Here is a 17,774-nt window from a genome sequence, read left to right on the forward strand (position 1 = left end):
GAGGCCTATATCCAGCAGTGGATGGAAGATGGCTGATAGATGATGATGATGATGATGTCCATTTTAAAGTCGCAAAGCCTGGACACATTTTTAATGAAAAGTTGGATCACAACCAAAATGCTATCTCGAAATATTTTATTGAAAAATCAATTAATTTTTATCGGTCCGGCGTTTGAGACATTACTTTCATAGTCCCTTTTGTATAAATGTAAAAAACAATTGATTTATCCCATTTTTGTATGGGCTCCATTCTGGGTTTTCATATTTTCGGAATTTTTCGCAGAATACAATTAAAAAACGTGGTGGAAAAGATTGAAAAGAGAAAAGTAACTTTTTATTGAGGAAAAGAAGATCGTTGTGGTAATTTTGTTGGAGGACATAGGAAAATTTTTCTGTGAGATATAATTTTCTTTTAGGAATAAACCTGTAATAGGAAAAATTTTCGTCTACGGTGCATTTCTTGCTTAGAATACTCACTAGGAAATTCCGAACCCACTATGGTATACCATAAACTTTGTGCAATTTCTTAAACTGGTTATAATTATAATTCCTATAATTATTCACTTTACTATATCAAGTTACTGAACAATTGAATACCACTCTGTAGGTGAATCTACCCGATCAAAATTAGGAAAACATTGGATATCTGTTAGGTAATTACACCAAGATTTTTTTATAGTTTTTCCCAACTTGTATATCTTTCAAATGACGTAGAAATGAGTCATTCCAAAAACCTGAAATTCAAAAATAACAGTAATAAACTGTTTAAAAAAAAATCACGCTAACCGTAAACCAGATGGTGAGTTCGTGCTTCAACTAGAATCGTAAAATACCAACTTACACAAATACTCGAATACCAAGTTCAAACAACGATCAATCTATACATAATTTCAGACATTTTCAGTTTCAGAACCCAAAATCTTAGATAATTTTCAGTTAAACTGAAATGAGCAAAACGTGCTTGGAGATGTAAACTTCATGACTAAGTCAATAGTTTGTTCACTTCAACGTTCGAGTGAAAATTAGTCTAATTATCAATTAGATTAGTTTTATTTTTAATAAATTTAATTAAATCTATATTTTTTTTGTGCGGCTCAATTCTATTTTTTATTTTGAAAGCTCATATTTGGAACCCTCAATTTTGTTTAAACTTTCTTCTTTGCGTGAGTTATTTCTGACACTTTTCATTCGTTCTGAATCCATTCTAGATACTTTTAATTCTAGTCAAACTTTTCTAGACACTTTTTATTAGTCGTAAGTCCATTCTACACACTTTTGTCTGCATGAGTCAGTTCCAGATACTTTTTATTAGTTGTGAATTCATTCTAGATATTTTCAATTTTATTTAAACCTTTTTAACACTTTTTATTAGTCATAAGTCCATTCTATACACTTTTTTGTCTGTGTGAGTCAGTTCCACACTTTTTATTAGTTGTGCATCCATTCTAGGTACTTTTAAATCTATTCAAATTTTTCTAGACATTTTTTATTAGTCGTTAGTTCATTCTATACACTTTTTTTGTCTGCGTGAGTCAGTTCCAGATACTTTTTATTAGTTGTGAATCCATAATAGACACTTTCAATGTTAATTAAATCTTTCTAGACACTTTTTATTAGTTGTTAGTCCATTTAGATACTTTTAGTTTTATTTAAATCTTTCTAGACACATTTTAGTTTACGTGAGTCAGTTCTGACACTTTTTATTAGTCATGAGTCCTTTCTGTACATTTTTTATCCACGTGAGTCAGGTCCAGACACTTCTTATTAGTTGTGAATCCATTCTAGATACTTTTAAGTTTATTTAAACCTTTCTAGACACTTCTTTATTTACGTGAGTCAGTTTTGACACTTTTTTTGTGGTGGGTCCATTCTAGACACTTTTTATTCTATTAAAATCTTTATAGACACATTTTAGTCTACGTGAGTCAGTTATGACACTTTTTATGAGTCGTAAGTCCATTCGACACACTTTTAATTCTATTCCAACCTTTCTAGACACTTTTTATGAGTCGCGAGTCAAATTTATACATTTTTTGTCTGCGTGAGTCAATTCCAGACACTTTTTATTAGTTGTGAATCCATTCGAGACACTTTTAATTTTACTTAAACATTTCTAGACACTTTTTGTTAGTTGTGAGTTTATTCTAATATTTTTAAATTAATTTTTTGGTCCATTGTGCACACTTTTAATTTCATTTTTATTTATACACTTTTTATTATTGCGAATCCTTCTAGACATCTTTAAGTCAATTATAACCTCTTTTAAATTTTACTTAAATCGGTTTAGACCCATTTTTATTTGCGCGAATCAGTTTTAAACATTTTTTATCAGTTATAAGTCCTTTCTACACACTTTTAACGCGATTTAAATCTTTCTAGATCCATTTTCTTTTCCTACTTCAGTTTTAAACACTTTTTATTAGTTATGAGTCCTTTCTAGATACTTTTAATTTTATGTTAATCTTTTCCGACAGTTTTTTTATTGCTCAAGTGAGTTCCAGACACTTTTTATTAGTTATGAGTCCATTCTAGACACTTGTAATGATATTTAAATCTTTCTGGATCCTTTTTTGTTTGTACGAATCAATTCTAGACACATTTCATTCGTTGTATGAATCCATTTTGTACATTTATATTGTGTAAGTTGTTTTTAGATAGTTTTTTTCTTAAAGTGGTTGCATTCTAGGTACTTTTTATTATATAATGCCATCTAGATATTTTTGGTTTACGTAAGTCCACTCTAGACACTTTTTTGTTTGTGTGATTCACTTCTAGACACTCCCAATTGTACGTATTACGTAGAAACGTAGAACATAGAATAAACACCAAAAGAATTTGCTTGTATTGTTTATTTTCTATTCCAAATTTTTTTCGCGTTCACTGATAAATTTTGTATAAATTCACAATTTATCTATCACTTATTTAGATCATTAAAAATTGAATAAGATTATAGCCTTGGCGTTCAGCTCTTGGCACTGGCATTAAAACTAGTAAGGAGAACATCAATAAAAACCTTAAAATACGATATAAATTATTTATCTTGCGGAAAATTGTAGTTGAAAATAAACTTAGGGGTTTTGAAATACAACAATGTAAATACCCAAATATATGTTACGTCTCAATTATTTTCACAGTTTATTGACTATATCAAACTGCTTTTTTCCTAACTAATTTGCTATATGTTTCTCCCTAAGACTTGGTCTAACCAAACCTAAAGAAGTTTTTGCAGTGTCACCGGTATGCAACACATCAAAATCTTCCTTGAGGGATAGTTTCATCCAACTCGATAGATGCTCAATGTACAAGATGCAAAGGTGAAGAGGAAATCTGCAAACCACGAATTTTGTAGCTATGCTTCTCTCCAAAGTATTTGGGGGGACTCATAGAAATTATGGAGACAGATATATGTAGGCTTCTTAGCTTTTCGCTCACGTAGTAGTATCCATGAATTGTCCTTCGGGGATCCGAACATGAAAGCTGAATTGCTGAGCGACCGAGTTAATGTTTAGAAGATAAGAGTGTAGTTTGTCTTTGAACATGAAGCCTTACAATCACATTATATATTAACTAAACTTGTTTATCGTTGTTTCCAAAACGCAAACCTCTGTATATTATGAGAGACCTTGCACAAATGCAATTTATTTCAAGTTTCACTCACAAAAATAACTCGATGAATAGTTTTCTTTGTTTTTTCTTCATCGAAATCGTTAAATGACAAAAAATACAAATAAAAGATGCGAATTGGTTGAGGCTATTTATACTGACATTATAGTTGGTGCAAGTGGGTCAGTAGCGATAAAGCAACATCTGTGTATCATCTATTTGTACCACAAATGTTATTTCGGCGTTTTTTTTTTCAATTCAGAAGCTATAAATTATTTTGTCGAAACGAACAACAAAAATAATTAAAGAAAGGCATATTTGTTCTTCATTTTTGTTTTATTTTTGGATAAAATGATATATTAAGTTTTCATTTTTAATAGGTTACATATTTTGTTAAAAACGGTACTAAAATACTTCGCGAATGAAGAGAAAAACAAACGAACAAGCTTGTAAGAGGATATTGTTGACAGGATTGCCAATGCTAAAACGGATTTAAGTCCTATGGAGTTTGGAAAACGATTCGGTCGGTTTCCCAACAGTTTTCTGTATCTATAATAATAAAGAACGATCATTCATGGGTTAATTTCTATGGTCACCACGGAAATAGATTTGCTGGCGGATCGGCCATATTCTAATGATTTTTGTGGCGACCATAGACGTTCGTTTTAACCTCCATGACCGCTGGTATGAGATTCAGATACCCCTAATTAGCACTATTGCAAGTAAGCATAATAAGAGTGGTTACCGATCATAATATATTGTAGAAAAGCGAGAACAAGAAAATTTACAATTCATTTCATCATTTTGGAGATAATATTTTCAAAATTTTACTTAGAAATATACAATTTCGTGTCCGTTTCAGTGACTTGCTATTGCAGGAGATTCGATTGTTTTTGCTCATAAGTATAATTGTGGAAATATCGACTTACAAAAGTTTAATTACTGCTTCTCTTTTGACACAAAATCGCTTAAACTTTAACCGAAATATTATTGGATATTAACATTGACTCATTTGTTTACATATAAAGGTTATTTCAATGAGTATAATTTCACCAATTACTGATTATTTGTTTTAAAAATCGATTTAGGATTACGCTAAGTGAAGACGATCCAGTTTTATTACAAGCAAATTACATAATTAACCTTGTCGATACGTCAATGCAATAGACTTCATTTGAAACATATGCTGCTATACAGTCTAACTTCGAGAAACAAGTTTCGAATATGAACACTATTCAGGTAGTTGTTTTTCTTTTTTGTAGGTGGTCGTTTCTATGGATTATCTTGTTCTGGTTTTTACAAAGAATTTGATTGCGAAACAAAAAACTCTAGTTTTCAACATAAAAATCGTCTTGAAAACACCCAAATCAGATCACCAAGATCTCTGTCATTGTTTTCTTTGGAAATAGTGGATACAGAGATCGTTCTAAAGGAAACAATTGTTAATTTCTGAATATTTGAACGTTTAAGTTGTGAACAGAAAGAAACAACGACTAAAACACATCGCTATTAATTCCAAATTTTTGGCCGCTGAAAGTTTTTCCTTCAATCCCCATCTATTGTCCCAAATTTAGTACGGTTTTGCAGACAGGTGTTTAAAGAAGGTAGCGTGGGTGGTTTATTTTAAATTCCCTTAGTTATCTCACTATGTGGCCGCCAGGTCGGCGTTGGGATCGAGGGATGTAATAATGATAATAGTTATTATCATTATTTCCAAAAATATTATAATAATATACCCAAATATTATCCTACCCATGTCCATCCTTCGATAGCATGGCTGTTTCAAACACTTATAATCCCGGCAACATGAGAACGACGCCTCTATGTGAAAATGGATGTCAAGAAAGGTATGTAATACCGTAATTTTGTATCTCGGAAATATAACGGGTCAAAAAGGGAAAAGTAAGTTTATAGAACCATTGAAAGATGATGAAGCAGATTAAATCCATTTTTAATAAGAAAGAATTTATATACAACGTTTCGAAAATGTTAACTACGTCATATCCTCTCGATTGAAATCGTCCATCAGTACAAGCCTAATTTTGTATTTTCAAGGATTACGAACGTGTAAAATGACTATTACAAAAAAGTGTGATTTTGGCAAGAAACAACCAACACACATATTAATATTTGTTGATTTGACACACAAACTTATAAATAATGATTTATCTAAGCCTTTAAACGAAAACGAAAGTTTAGAAGGTCGATTTTCTATATTAAAACGTAATAATTAATAATAAATAATGAAAAATTAGTAAGGACGAATGTTTAACACGCTAACTGAATAGTTATTCACACACCAAGGAAGGAAAATGATGCGTTTCCTAACGTGGATAGTTTAATTACCAACACGAAGCGGTGAACCTCACCACGGTATTAGGAGAAACCAATGAGCATCGCCTTGACCGATTTTGACGTAGTTTTTTCGGTTTTGGCTTATATATGGAGTGCCATTTGGTAGATTTGGTAGACTATTTCATCTTCTCATTCATAAATTCACGTCTGATTATCAGTAAATAATGCATGTAGCTTCCACAGCTACGTTGTTTAGTATATCTTTATCCACATCTACTCGAAGTTGTTTATTCCTGTTGTAATATAATTTTATGTTTGTTTGATTAAGTTTGTTGCCGATTTTCGTAGTGTTTGACTTATTCCTCTTCATTTTCTCTTCGGAATCATCACGTCTATGTTTTCTTCTTCTATTATGTTTCTATTTTACCAAATATCTTCTTTTTCTTCGTTTGTTTGTTCGTCTGACGCAGGATGTCAATGCAAAAGTAACCACTTCTGAATATGGCTTGGTTTTTGCATAGTTTTTGTTATTTAAAGGTTCTCTTATTCTTTCTAGAATAACTCAAGCCGTTATCTCACTCGCCACGTTCAGTAACGTGATAGATCGCCAAATTTTTATTATTGGGTAAGTTCCTTTCTTTTGATAGTTTGATAACTATTAGTTGCAGTATTTCGGAGTTTTGTTATCAATTAAAATTTTATTAAGGAGCGAATTAAACATTTCTAGTAAAAGACATGCATGTGCTTGTATTAGTTCTGCTCGAATACCGCCATTGCCTTCTGCATTTCTTTATTTTTTCAGAGAAGGTATTGCATTGGCATTTTTCCATGATATTTTTTGTGCACTGTTCATTTTCGTTTATATCTAGGTCAACTGCATCGACAGTTGCTTGTTTTTATGATTCATAATAAAACTCTACCCATCTTTTTGACCCTTATACACCTTTCCTGATGTGTCCCATAGTTCAATTCTTTACAGCAGATTATTTTTCCCTTTCAATCACTACATTCTGCATTCTTTTTACAGCATAACAAAAATTTGGCTAAGTTAGGTTAGGTTTGGTTAGGTTAGGTTAGTTAGTTAATAACCTGTAATGGGATTTTTTAAACACAACAAAAACTGATCAATCTAAGTAAAACTTTATTCCACAGTAGTGTACGTTATAATTTACCAATTAATAAATGTACCTTTCTAAAAAGTAATTATTAAAAATTAAAAATCACAACTACGAAAGTGAAAAGAATAATATTTCAAAACGACGAAGTGGTTTTTTTAATGGCCGGTTCAGTAATTCATTGAGTAAACACATGTGCACAACCAGCTTCTATTAGATTCTAAAAAAAATCAGTCACTGTCATCGGTTGAGATTAATATAAATCGATTATAAAATTGCGGTTCTATAAAATAAACTGTTATAATAACACGTGGGTATTATAATAAATAATCAAACATGTCAAATATTTATTACACTCACTTTTTTGTTGGGTACCTGCAGAGATTGATGGAATTTTCTCACATTAAATATTTTTAATTTATTCAGTGTGTAGCTTCATATTAGTCCAGTCATTATATACATTTGGAAATGCAAATGGAATTGGAGAAAACCAAATTTGGGTGAAAAAAAGCTTAGCTTCAAATTGTCAACTAAGATTTCCATATAAGAAAAAAAGGTTTAATTCGGTTTTTTTTACAGTAACACTCACGCTCTTAAATATTGGTTCCCAAAGTTTTTGATCTCATAGACTACTTTAAAAATTTTGCTGAATTCGGTGGACCCCATGCTAATTGACTACCAATTTCCATATCTCGAAAAAAGTGAGGATTAGATCTATCTATGGCCGAAGAAGTAACTCCTTCCAGCTTTACTTTTTTGAAATCTACAGTGACTCACAGGTCAAAAACCAATCAATTACCACAAATTTTATTTAGAAAACTTCCCATTCGGAGTAGTAAAAAAAATATAAAATATGTGTGGTAGGTATTTATCAAATATATAAATTATTACAAAAAAATAGTTATTTATGTATCAATTTTGCAAAGTAGCCTTTTTTCGACGAATGTGAATCTTGTCGCATGAGGCGTAGATGAATGCGACAATCACACGAGTTAAAAAAGGCCTTTATACACGAATTGCATAAAATATTTCCTCTACTAGCGAAAATTTTATCAAAATACAATTCAAGTTTAATGATAGTTTAATGTTTCTTTATTCAAGAAACCATAACGCTTTTATTGATTCCTTATAAAATATATTTTATATTTATTAATATTATGAACATATTAATCAAGATTAGAACAAATTAACAAAGCAACAGACGAATGCAATTATTGAAAATACTAATATTTAATATTCAGTTATTACTACAAAAGTAGAAAAATAAAAAATGGACTGCGACTTGAACCTGGGACCATCCGCATATGAGCCTCGTACGATACGTTAACCTAGACCTTAGTTAAGTATGTTTCTTTAGGAAAAAGTTGTTTTTCACTATTTTCCCTTGTCTATAAAACTACTAGAGTATGTTCAGACCTACAATTTGGTTTTTTAATTTTGTTTCTTCGACAAAATTACGATCTCTAGAGCGTCGCAAAGTCGGAATCTGGCAAGGCACGGTTTCGATTGACCCGCTCGCACATGTAAAAACGAATTAAATGTTGTTGGTGGAATTATTTGGACACAAAATAAATGTGTAAACCACAAAAACTTGGAAACAAACACGTGAAATATATTTTGTGTGGCAAAAATAATGATAAGGGCTCCCTTTTTTGATATTTGTCATCGTTTTAATAGTCTTGGATAACTTTATGAGCCTCTTTAACTACATAAAATTATGGTGGAATAGTTGAAATGTCATCATAATCGCCGATTTTGTTGTAAATTAGTTGTGGGCGAGTAAAATAGCCTACTTTCTTTTTATATTTGTTAATATTTAATTTCGCGACTCGCTAGTGGTTGTAATTTTGATCAGGATTAACAATTTTTCGTGAATAATGACTGGACTATACACATTTAAAAATTTGTAAAATGTACAAATTACGTAATGGAATAATTGTGAAAGTCAATCAAATTATATAACAGCATAAAATATTGTATGTAATTAAAAAATTAACATAAGAAATAGCAAATATAGAACTTCCTTCCATATAACATAACCTCCAACAAAAAGTTTTACTTCCACTACTGATCACCATAGATTTTTCTGTACAGTATTCAACACTGATGATTTGCATTTTATATAATACTGTTTTTTTCTATACATATTTTTTAAACTCCTTCTGTAACTTTTTAAAGATTAGTCGCTTGCTGAACTTTATGGTGAAGTCTCTTGAATTGTCCTGGATGAAATCAATTCGACTCTTTTCTTCTCTAACATGCTAGCTACAATATATTCTGGGTCTTGTTTTACCGACCTCTTCATAAAGATAGAGTGTTTATAATCGTCGGATTCAATTCAGTGCGGTAATTATTTTGTTTCAATTCGAACAACATCATTATAGTTTTCTTTGATTAGTACCGGATGATCAACAACTTCCTTTCTTCTTTATTATATTCCAATACGAAACATATACCACAGCAGTACACTATTCTTCACAAAACTTTTGCTTGTACTTATAAATGCTTGTTCCAACTGCCAATACCTTAAATCTTCGTCTACTGACACAGAATCTAATTTTACAATAAACTATTACATATAACTATGTCATTAAAAGAAAGATACTTCACCATGTATCTCTACAGCTTTTTCGCCATGTCTAGTAATTGAAAACTAAGTTGTTTCTTATTATCATTAAGCTTTACATGTTTAGAGTAAAGCGATACATTACAAAAGTCATTATAAAAATATCCAAGTTCAACATAACGTCAACTTAAGAGAGATTGTGAACACCCCTTCAAATCTCAGTTAGACTATGAGACGATACCGTCAGGAGAAGATTCGAAGAGCATTTGATCCACTTCATCATTCAAATGAGGGTGGTTACTAACTACTCTAGATGTTTAAGGCTGGACAACGTACAATAGTGAAGAAAAAAAAAGGACAAAAAGACGCCGATTAGAAGACCTGTTATTTTCCGTTGTGCTTTAGCAAGTAGATCCTCTCTTTAAGATCATTTTAAGTTATAATCAGTCGGTTTACGAAAACGAAATATACCAAGGAAGATCTTTAAAGAAAAAAGGTACCTAATTGATTTAATACGTAGTACTTACCATTCCTCCACATAAAGATACCACGACGTTGGAATCTTTGTCTCCCCTCACTTTTCCTGTATAATAACAACCAGATATTCTAGGATCGTGTCTTGTCCTTTGAGTAAAATCTTCCCTGAAGTGTGTTACAATCTGTAATCAATTTTTTAGCGTTTAAAAATGTTTTCGGCGGTATATATTTCACGTAAAGTATCTTACATGTAAATTGGGAGACAAGAATTTGTTATTGTGTTCCAATTCTAAATAAAGTTTACGTCCGAAAGCTTCAATTTCATATTGCGGATGGGAATCCCAGCTTTCGTCTTGCTTCTGTCTAAAATGACCCGAATCATGTTTGATACGTTCTGCAAAAAAAATAAAGCTGTCAAAAATTGAACGTTACTTGATAATAGATAAAAATTAGCAAAATAATATCTTGTAGTATCACTAGAAATGTTTTTGTTTATGTATCTTAATAATAATTATTATTTGTCAATGTTTTTTTAAATCAAGCCGATTTTTGTCTTTAAAAACTATCTTTTACAAAAACCGATTGGTGTTTCTTCTTCTTCATCATCGTACGTTAGGACTTAGTCCTATATTTGCATCAATGGTTGCCTAGCTGCAGCTGGGATGATGAAGACCAGCTTTCATACCATCTTGTAGGTTATCGTCCTGGTGTCCTTCCAACCTGTCATTTGATATTCTGTCCACGTGGTCTCTCCATTCTCTTCCTCGATTTCTCGCCTATATCACTACATCCTCGATGTCACATATTATTTCATCATTTCTCTTGTGGTCAAATAATGTGTGTCCCGCTATTGATCTCAGAGTTCGCATTTCAGTACTTCTTAAAAGCCGCTTAGTTATGATACTCTATGCTCTGGTCTCTATCGCGTATGTCATTACTGGTCTCACACAGGCCTTGTATATTCTGACTTTGCTCCTGGTAGCCATATAGTTATACCGCCAAATTACATCTCTCAGGTAACCTGATATAAATAACGCCTTTGTTGTTTGAGCTTTCACTTCATTCTTTACATTTCTAATACCGATCGAATATTGCGAGTTTACATCTTCTTGGTTCTCTAGATACTGTAGAAAATTTGGTTTTCTTCGGGGATATTTGCATGTTAAAAGCTATTTGTTCAAACCTTTACAGTAGCCTTTATAAATTATCTTCGTTTTCTGAGATGATCACTGCGTTATCAGCTCTGCCTATGATTGCGTCGGGTGGACTGAGTGCTTTCATAGCTGGTCCCAAGCCCGGATAAAAGAGCAGGGTTTCAAGTGAGACCAGCGACCTGCTTGGGCAAAAATTAAAGTGCTCCTAGAACCAACGGCAATTGGTGTTTGTGGTTGTAAATTGTCTCTAAAAAATAAACCGTCATTGGTTTATAAAAACAGTATTAAAATATGAATCACAAGTTGTCTTTGTCACCTATCTTTTTAACCTTTTCACTGCCAGTATTACTTTATCAATAATTTATGAAATTCGTTAGAATGCGTTTATTTTAATCAGTTGCAACAGTCAGATGTTGAAAATCTTGCGGCCGACTTACGGAGATGGTGCGTAAGCAAAGAACATTCGTTTAGACCTACTAAAATGGGAAGTCGGTTAAGCTTCACTGACCCGATTATAGAGGGGCGTCGCAGTGAAAAGGTTAAAAAATAAACCACCATTTGTATTTGTGAATTGTCGGTATAAAAAATCTTTCCTCGGTGTATTTTTTCTGTCATCGTTATCTGCAAATATTGGGTACTTGCTTAACACGTTGACTGTCACGGCAAGGTTCAGAATTCCGTTTAAAATGACAATTTGATTTAATTACATTATATTATTAAAAACTCAAATTCTAGTGCATAGTTACGAATTATGAATCATGAATCTCTTCGCGGAAGCCAACTACGAGTTAATTCGTACGCAGACACACACAGACACGATTCGACATGTCGCTTCTCTAAAGCTAAATCATATATACGCGTCCATATTCGTCAGTAATATCTCAGATATTGTCGAATGCATTAAATTTACGTCTTTCTTGAGTATTTTGTTTTATAATTAAATTATAAAGAATTCAATATGGATAAGAAAAGACCACTGACTCAAAATGGAATGGAGTACTACGCAAATCTGAGTTATACCGAATTAGACGGGATTTTTGGCGAGGATGGTAACGACAGTAGCAATTATGAACCTTCAAGTGATAGTGAATCGGAAGTTGATCCCGAATCAGAAGATAATGTCGATGATTCTAAAGTAACAACATCAAATACAAATGATAATTTGTGGACAGAAATTCAACCAGTTTAGAAAAAAATGAAATTGCAAGAAATTCATTATTTAGGGAGTCTACCACTTAACAAAAAAGCAGCGTCCCACGAAACGCGTTATTTCTGTCCAGCATGTAAAGAAAAGGTGTGGAAGATTTGAACTAATTTTCATAATTATATTTTTTGTTCGTTCTTTAATAAATTTTCTGTTCATGCAAGCCAGCATTGTTTTTTGTTCTTTTCCCAGAAGCCATTTATCGATATTAGCACTTATATAATCCGAGTTTAATCGTAGCTGCACAAGTAAACACCGGTCGAGATGACACGTACGAGTTATCTCGTAGTTGGCAGTCAACGTGTTAAAAGTTCAAAGTATAACATTTATACATTTAAAAAAAGATTATATGTGAATGTAACCCATTCTAAAGGGTCTAATACATCCCAAAACCTAGTCACGGGGTATTATTATCCATGTGCATTTATTGTGTCCTACACTTTACCTTCGAATAGAACTTACTGACTGGATATTGTTAGAAATCATGTAAGTTATGATTAAACCTGTATAGCTACTGTGGATATCAATACTTGTAGGTTTCTCCGTATAATTCTGTTGCATCCTTTGTCTCCATCAACAAAAGGAAAGATTTACAACCGTATCCAAATGTCCACCGAAATAATCATCACTGCATTCAACAACAACAAATAAAATAAATTGTTCTTAAGGTCATTAGTCGATAAATCAATCTTTGAAGTTGTAAATTATTTTTTTTTTCTACAATTCTAGAAGAGTCGTAAAAGTGTGTTTGTATCGTGAAACGCTAGCTGACTGAGAAAGTCATAAACATCTTTCGTAGTTGTAAAATTCTTTTGGTGAAGGATTTTAGTAAATTGTTTATTGAATTTCTTAATGTTGGTAACATTATCTTAACTACGCGTTATAAAAAATATAAATATTTTATTAAACAGTTTTTATTTATGATTTCTGTATACTTTGCGTCAGCATCATTGTGTGTCTTAAACTGCGTGAGCTTAAAAATCGACTCAAGCGACACCCCTACAAGTATATGGCGATAAAACTAAACAAGAAATTATATTTTTCTTAGTAAAATCTTGAAGCTCATTGTATTAGCCTCAAAATAATATAGAATATGGCAATTTTGCTTGCTCTGACCGATACACACCTTCGTTAACAACAAACAAGAATTCTACGGTAACCCTACTGCCAAAAAGCCAGCGAGAAGTGGCCAGTCCGCTGAACATGAATCAGTCTGATGTTTCCAAAGTTTATCGTCGTTACCAAGAGACTAGTAACTTTCATCGAAGACCCTGTTTCAGAAGAAAAAGATGCAAAGTCGAAAGATATGACCGATTCATTGTCATCACATCGCCGAGGAGTAACTATGAGTGGCTAGACATACAGAATAAGATTTAAAGCAGTTAACTTTGAACTAAAAAGCACAGCTACTGACTCCAAATTAATCCCAGCCCGTCACGATTTGACAGAAAATAATCTAATTAGACTGACGAACAATGGGGCTCCGCTCTTTTCTCACACGAGAGTACGGTGTGTTTGCATGGTAGCGAACGAGTCTACAGCTCTGCAGAAAGATTTGCGCAGTGTTACGTAGCTTTTGGAGGAGGTTTCTGGATGGTTTGGGCGAGAATTTCAATGGAAACAAAAATCTAGTTGATTATTATTGAAACTGGAAGTGGAGCGGAGGACCGACGGCAAACCGATACATAGAAGTAATTTTAGGGGATCACGTCATACCCTACGACAGTTTCATCGGCTAAAACTTCTTCCTAATGCAGGACAATGCCCGTCCGCATACGGGAGTATTTACAGGATGTTGATATTGCCACTACGTATTGTCAGCGTGTAGCCTGGACTTATATCCTATCCAGCATTTATGGGATGAACTTAAGAGAAAACTTTGAGCTAGAAATCCTGCACTAGCTACGAAATCGGACCCCAAAAAGGCGCTCATTGAAAAATGGGATAGAAACGATTAAACTCGAGTGAAGAAACTTTTCGATAATTTTCTTCACTCATTATAAAGCTAAGACTAAAGGCCCCCATACACTACTGGTAAACACGACAATCTTAACCGAACAATTAAAATTGCGCGTACAAAATTGCTAGTGTATGGGCCAATCACGATGATGTTAACCGACGTTCTTTATCTCCGACATGGCCTGAGATTTTACCCGTACAGGCTAACGTGTTCGTGCAAAACTGCTTGGGTATGGGGTATTCATTCGAATCCGTCGTGAAAAAACATAGTCGTTCTGCAAAATTGTCGATACAAGAATGTGGAATAAAGATTTTACTATCGAATTTTTGGAGTTTATAAATCGTTGCCAAGTTTATGGAAAATAACATCTTCAGAAGCATATGAACAAGTTGCGAGAAATAGATCCAGAAGCTTCTAAAAATGATGTTGAGCTTGAGCTGATATTTCTGTTGAAAATTTTAGGTCTTCATAATTTCGCCCTGTAGCAAGATATCGTCACTTTTTTCAGTTTGAGCTTTTTTAATAGATTAACATGGGAAAATTTCGTGTTTCTTTTAAATAACCAATCTCTTGCCCATTTCGAACGTTTTCTACGTGATTTCTCTTTTAAAATAAAAACCAACGCCACTGCAATTATGTCCTTGCGGTTTATCGTGAAACACAACTGCAGACGTTCTTTTCCGACAGTGTATGTGTGTTTAAAAGCGGCAATTTTGCACATACAATTTTAACTGTTCGATTAAGATTGTCGTGGTTACTTGTAGTGTATGGCCCCTTTCACACCAAACGAATCCGAATCAATCTGGATCACTTCGAATCAAGTTGAATCTGATTCGTCATCTCCACTCTTTCACACCAGCTGAATCAACCTGAATCTATAAAAATCCTTTCATCTTCTTTTTGTTTTCATTCTTTTAGTTGCTTTTGAGCTATCATCATGGACGCAGTTGTTTTAAATGCGATAGTGTTTCGTAGGAGGCAACGGCGGAAACAGAAAACAAGAAAAGTGTGGATACATCACATAAATAGGAAAAGGCCGGATTTTGGTATGTTTCATCATTTACATTCTGACCTACAAAATAATGGGAAGAAATTCTATAACTTTTAAACTTTTTAACTTTTAAAATTAATAACTCCAAGTCCACGACCGGACGAGGAATCTGACAAGTTGAATCAAGTGCGACCTCGAATCAAACCTTATTGAACCAGATTCGTCCGGTCTGAAGGCGGGAAAAAGAGTCCCTTCACATTTAAACGTAGCGCTCAAAGCCGAATCTTGGTCAATCAGATTCAACTTGATTCGGAGTGATTCTGATTGATTCGGATTCGTTTGGTGTGAAAGGGCCCTATGGGGGCCTTCATAGGTTTGGATATGCTTGATTCAGAAAAAGAAGGGAAGCTACAGGTTTTTTTCTAGAGACTTTTGATCGCGAGTGTGCGACTTGAGTCGATTTTTTTGCTCACGAGTGTATATCTATATCTACATAGATTTTTATTGATAATTTGAGATTAGTAATTTGTACTTTTTGTAAGCAACAATCATAATAAAAATTATGTTTGAATAGTTTTAATCCTTTATAAAAAATATAAACAACTGCTGTTATTTACCTTGCGAATCAATTGGAGCTGTATTATTTAAATCATTTATTTTTAAGGGTTTCACGAATTCCACGTCGTTGGTTTCCAAATCATCCAGATGTGTTTTTTGAATATATTCTGAAACAAAAGGAAAATAATTATCACAAGATTAATACGAATGGGAAAGTTAACATAATAGAGCATACGCTTATTTGGAATCCAACCAATATTTCTGTTAAATTTAGAACCTAATTTTTTTGCACATTTTATTCAATAACCACTAAGTAAAGAAATTTATAACAATAGTTGCAAGGAGGGGTTTGTTACCAATGACTAGTTTCGACGTTATTACGTCGCATCAGAGTGGTTTAACAACCCTCCTTATGGCTTTAGACCCGAACTGAATACAACGTCGCTATTTGATTCATTGATTCAAACTTTTCTTACTTCCAACTGTGAAACACTGGTCAGGTAGAAATCTAGCGTAGTCGCCGATAATCTGAAACTATATTGTCTATATTACAGCCAATATTTTGCAGTTTTCTTTTCGTTCTTTGTGTTATTATCTCTTTGATGAATAATTGTACGAATGTGGTTTAAAAATCGAAGCATTTCACTCTCATACCATGGCTTTTACTGTTTTTACTACCGTTGTTGTTTGGGAATAAAGCGGTTTATTTGGAAAATTAACCCTATACGTCGTTTAGACATCTGAAGCATTGGTACATTGGATACATGAAGGTAAGTGAAAGTCTCTCCAAAGTGTTGTAAGTCGGGCTTGGAATCGGTAATCTCCAGCGTATACACACAATGGAGAACGGGAAAGAATCACAGCTCATACTCATAGTCCTCACCGCAGCAAGAAATAGGGCGCAGTCCACGTCAAGGATTAATAGCGTCCTCAAGCAAGCTACTGGTTGACGACAATGGATTTTTCAAGACTGAGAGCATTTCCTTGGCGTCAAGAACTATTTTTAGAGGTGGGAATATGCTATAATAGACCTGACTTGGTAATTTTAATTAATGGAACAATGTGTTGCAAGTAATTTGGGGAGTAATAACTCAACAATTTTCAATAATTTATTGATGACTCTTTCAAACAAAGCGACACCATTTAGACTAGCCAGGGGCGGTTTATGATACTGCCGTTTAGGCATATCTTTTATCGTTTTTTCTCCAAATCTGGAAAAGCCCATCTCCTGACAAACCTGGTTTAAAAAGTAGTTGTCTCGTTTTTCCATATTTATTACCAAATTCTTCTGAGAGCTCTTTCTTTGGCTCTGCTTCTTATGTTTTGTTCATTCCCGGTGATCTATTTTATATACCTTCTCAAGATAATTATTAGGTGTATTGGTGTTTTTTTTTGCCGGTAGTGCTACTCCCGAGGTTGTTCTAAAGGCTGACGCTACCCGCAAAAGTATGTTTCTTCGGGTGTTCAACATATCTACTTCAATTGTTGAGCACTGTAAATGTTTAACCCTTAACCGGCGTGGTCCGAAATTTTAACACTTAATGCGTTGCGCAGTCCAGGGGACTCCAAAATATAAATAGTGTATTTCCTATTACATAATGAAATAGTGTTTTTTTCTCATGTTGTATACATATTCAAAACTTATAAGAAAACAAACATTTTTTATTTTCAACCAACTTAGTAACAAACCAGAGCAAAAAATCTACAACTAAAGATATTAATATTTTAACAAAATAAACATAGTATTCCATTTATATTTATTTTGAAAGAAAAAACTGAAAAATAAAAACTTTTTGTATTGAAAACATATTTAGGAAGGTCTGAACAAAAAAAAAACAAAAAAATCTTTAC

General features: G+C 33.1%; 2 protein-coding genes across 7 annotated transcripts in view; one reads left to right on the forward strand and one right to left on the reverse strand.

Moving 5' to 3' along the window:
- Nucleotides 1-17,774, forward strand: part of LOC130898658 (WW domain-containing oxidoreductase) — a 128,827-nt gene that overhangs the window by 83,034 nt on the left and 28,019 nt on the right. The window contains exon 8 of one of the 2 annotated variants that reach the window (XR_009059913.1): nucleotides 15,293-17,712. The exons of the other annotated variant lie outside the window; for it this stretch is intronic. The gene's annotated coding sequence lies outside the window, so the exon portion shown is untranslated. Of the gene's footprint in view, nucleotides 1-15,292; nucleotides 17,713-17,774 lie in introns of those variants that run through there. 2 annotated transcript variants of the gene reach the window in all.
- Nucleotides 1-17,774, reverse strand: part of LOC130898653 (A disintegrin and metalloproteinase with thrombospondin motifs 9) — a 196,722-nt gene that overhangs the window by 75,511 nt on the left and 103,437 nt on the right. For all 5 annotated transcript variants that reach the window (XM_057808089.1, XM_057808086.1, XM_057808084.1 and 2 more), the window contains exons 4-6: nucleotides 15,983-16,090; nucleotides 10,305-10,450; nucleotides 10,107-10,238 (exon numbers count right to left, since the gene is read on the reverse strand). In XM_057808089.1, the coding sequence (XP_057664072.1) occupies nucleotides 10,107-10,238; nucleotides 10,305-10,450; nucleotides 15,983-16,090 (386 nt within the window). The remainder of the gene's footprint in view (nucleotides 1-10,106; nucleotides 10,239-10,304; nucleotides 10,451-15,982; nucleotides 16,091-17,774) is intronic.

This window comes from Diorhabda carinulata, chromosome 10, assembly GCF_026250575.1.
Source record: "Diorhabda carinulata isolate Delta chromosome 10, icDioCari1.1, whole genome shotgun sequence".
In the NCBI taxonomy this organism is placed as follows: Eukaryota; Metazoa; Arthropoda; class Insecta; order Coleoptera; family Chrysomelidae; genus Diorhabda; species Diorhabda carinulata.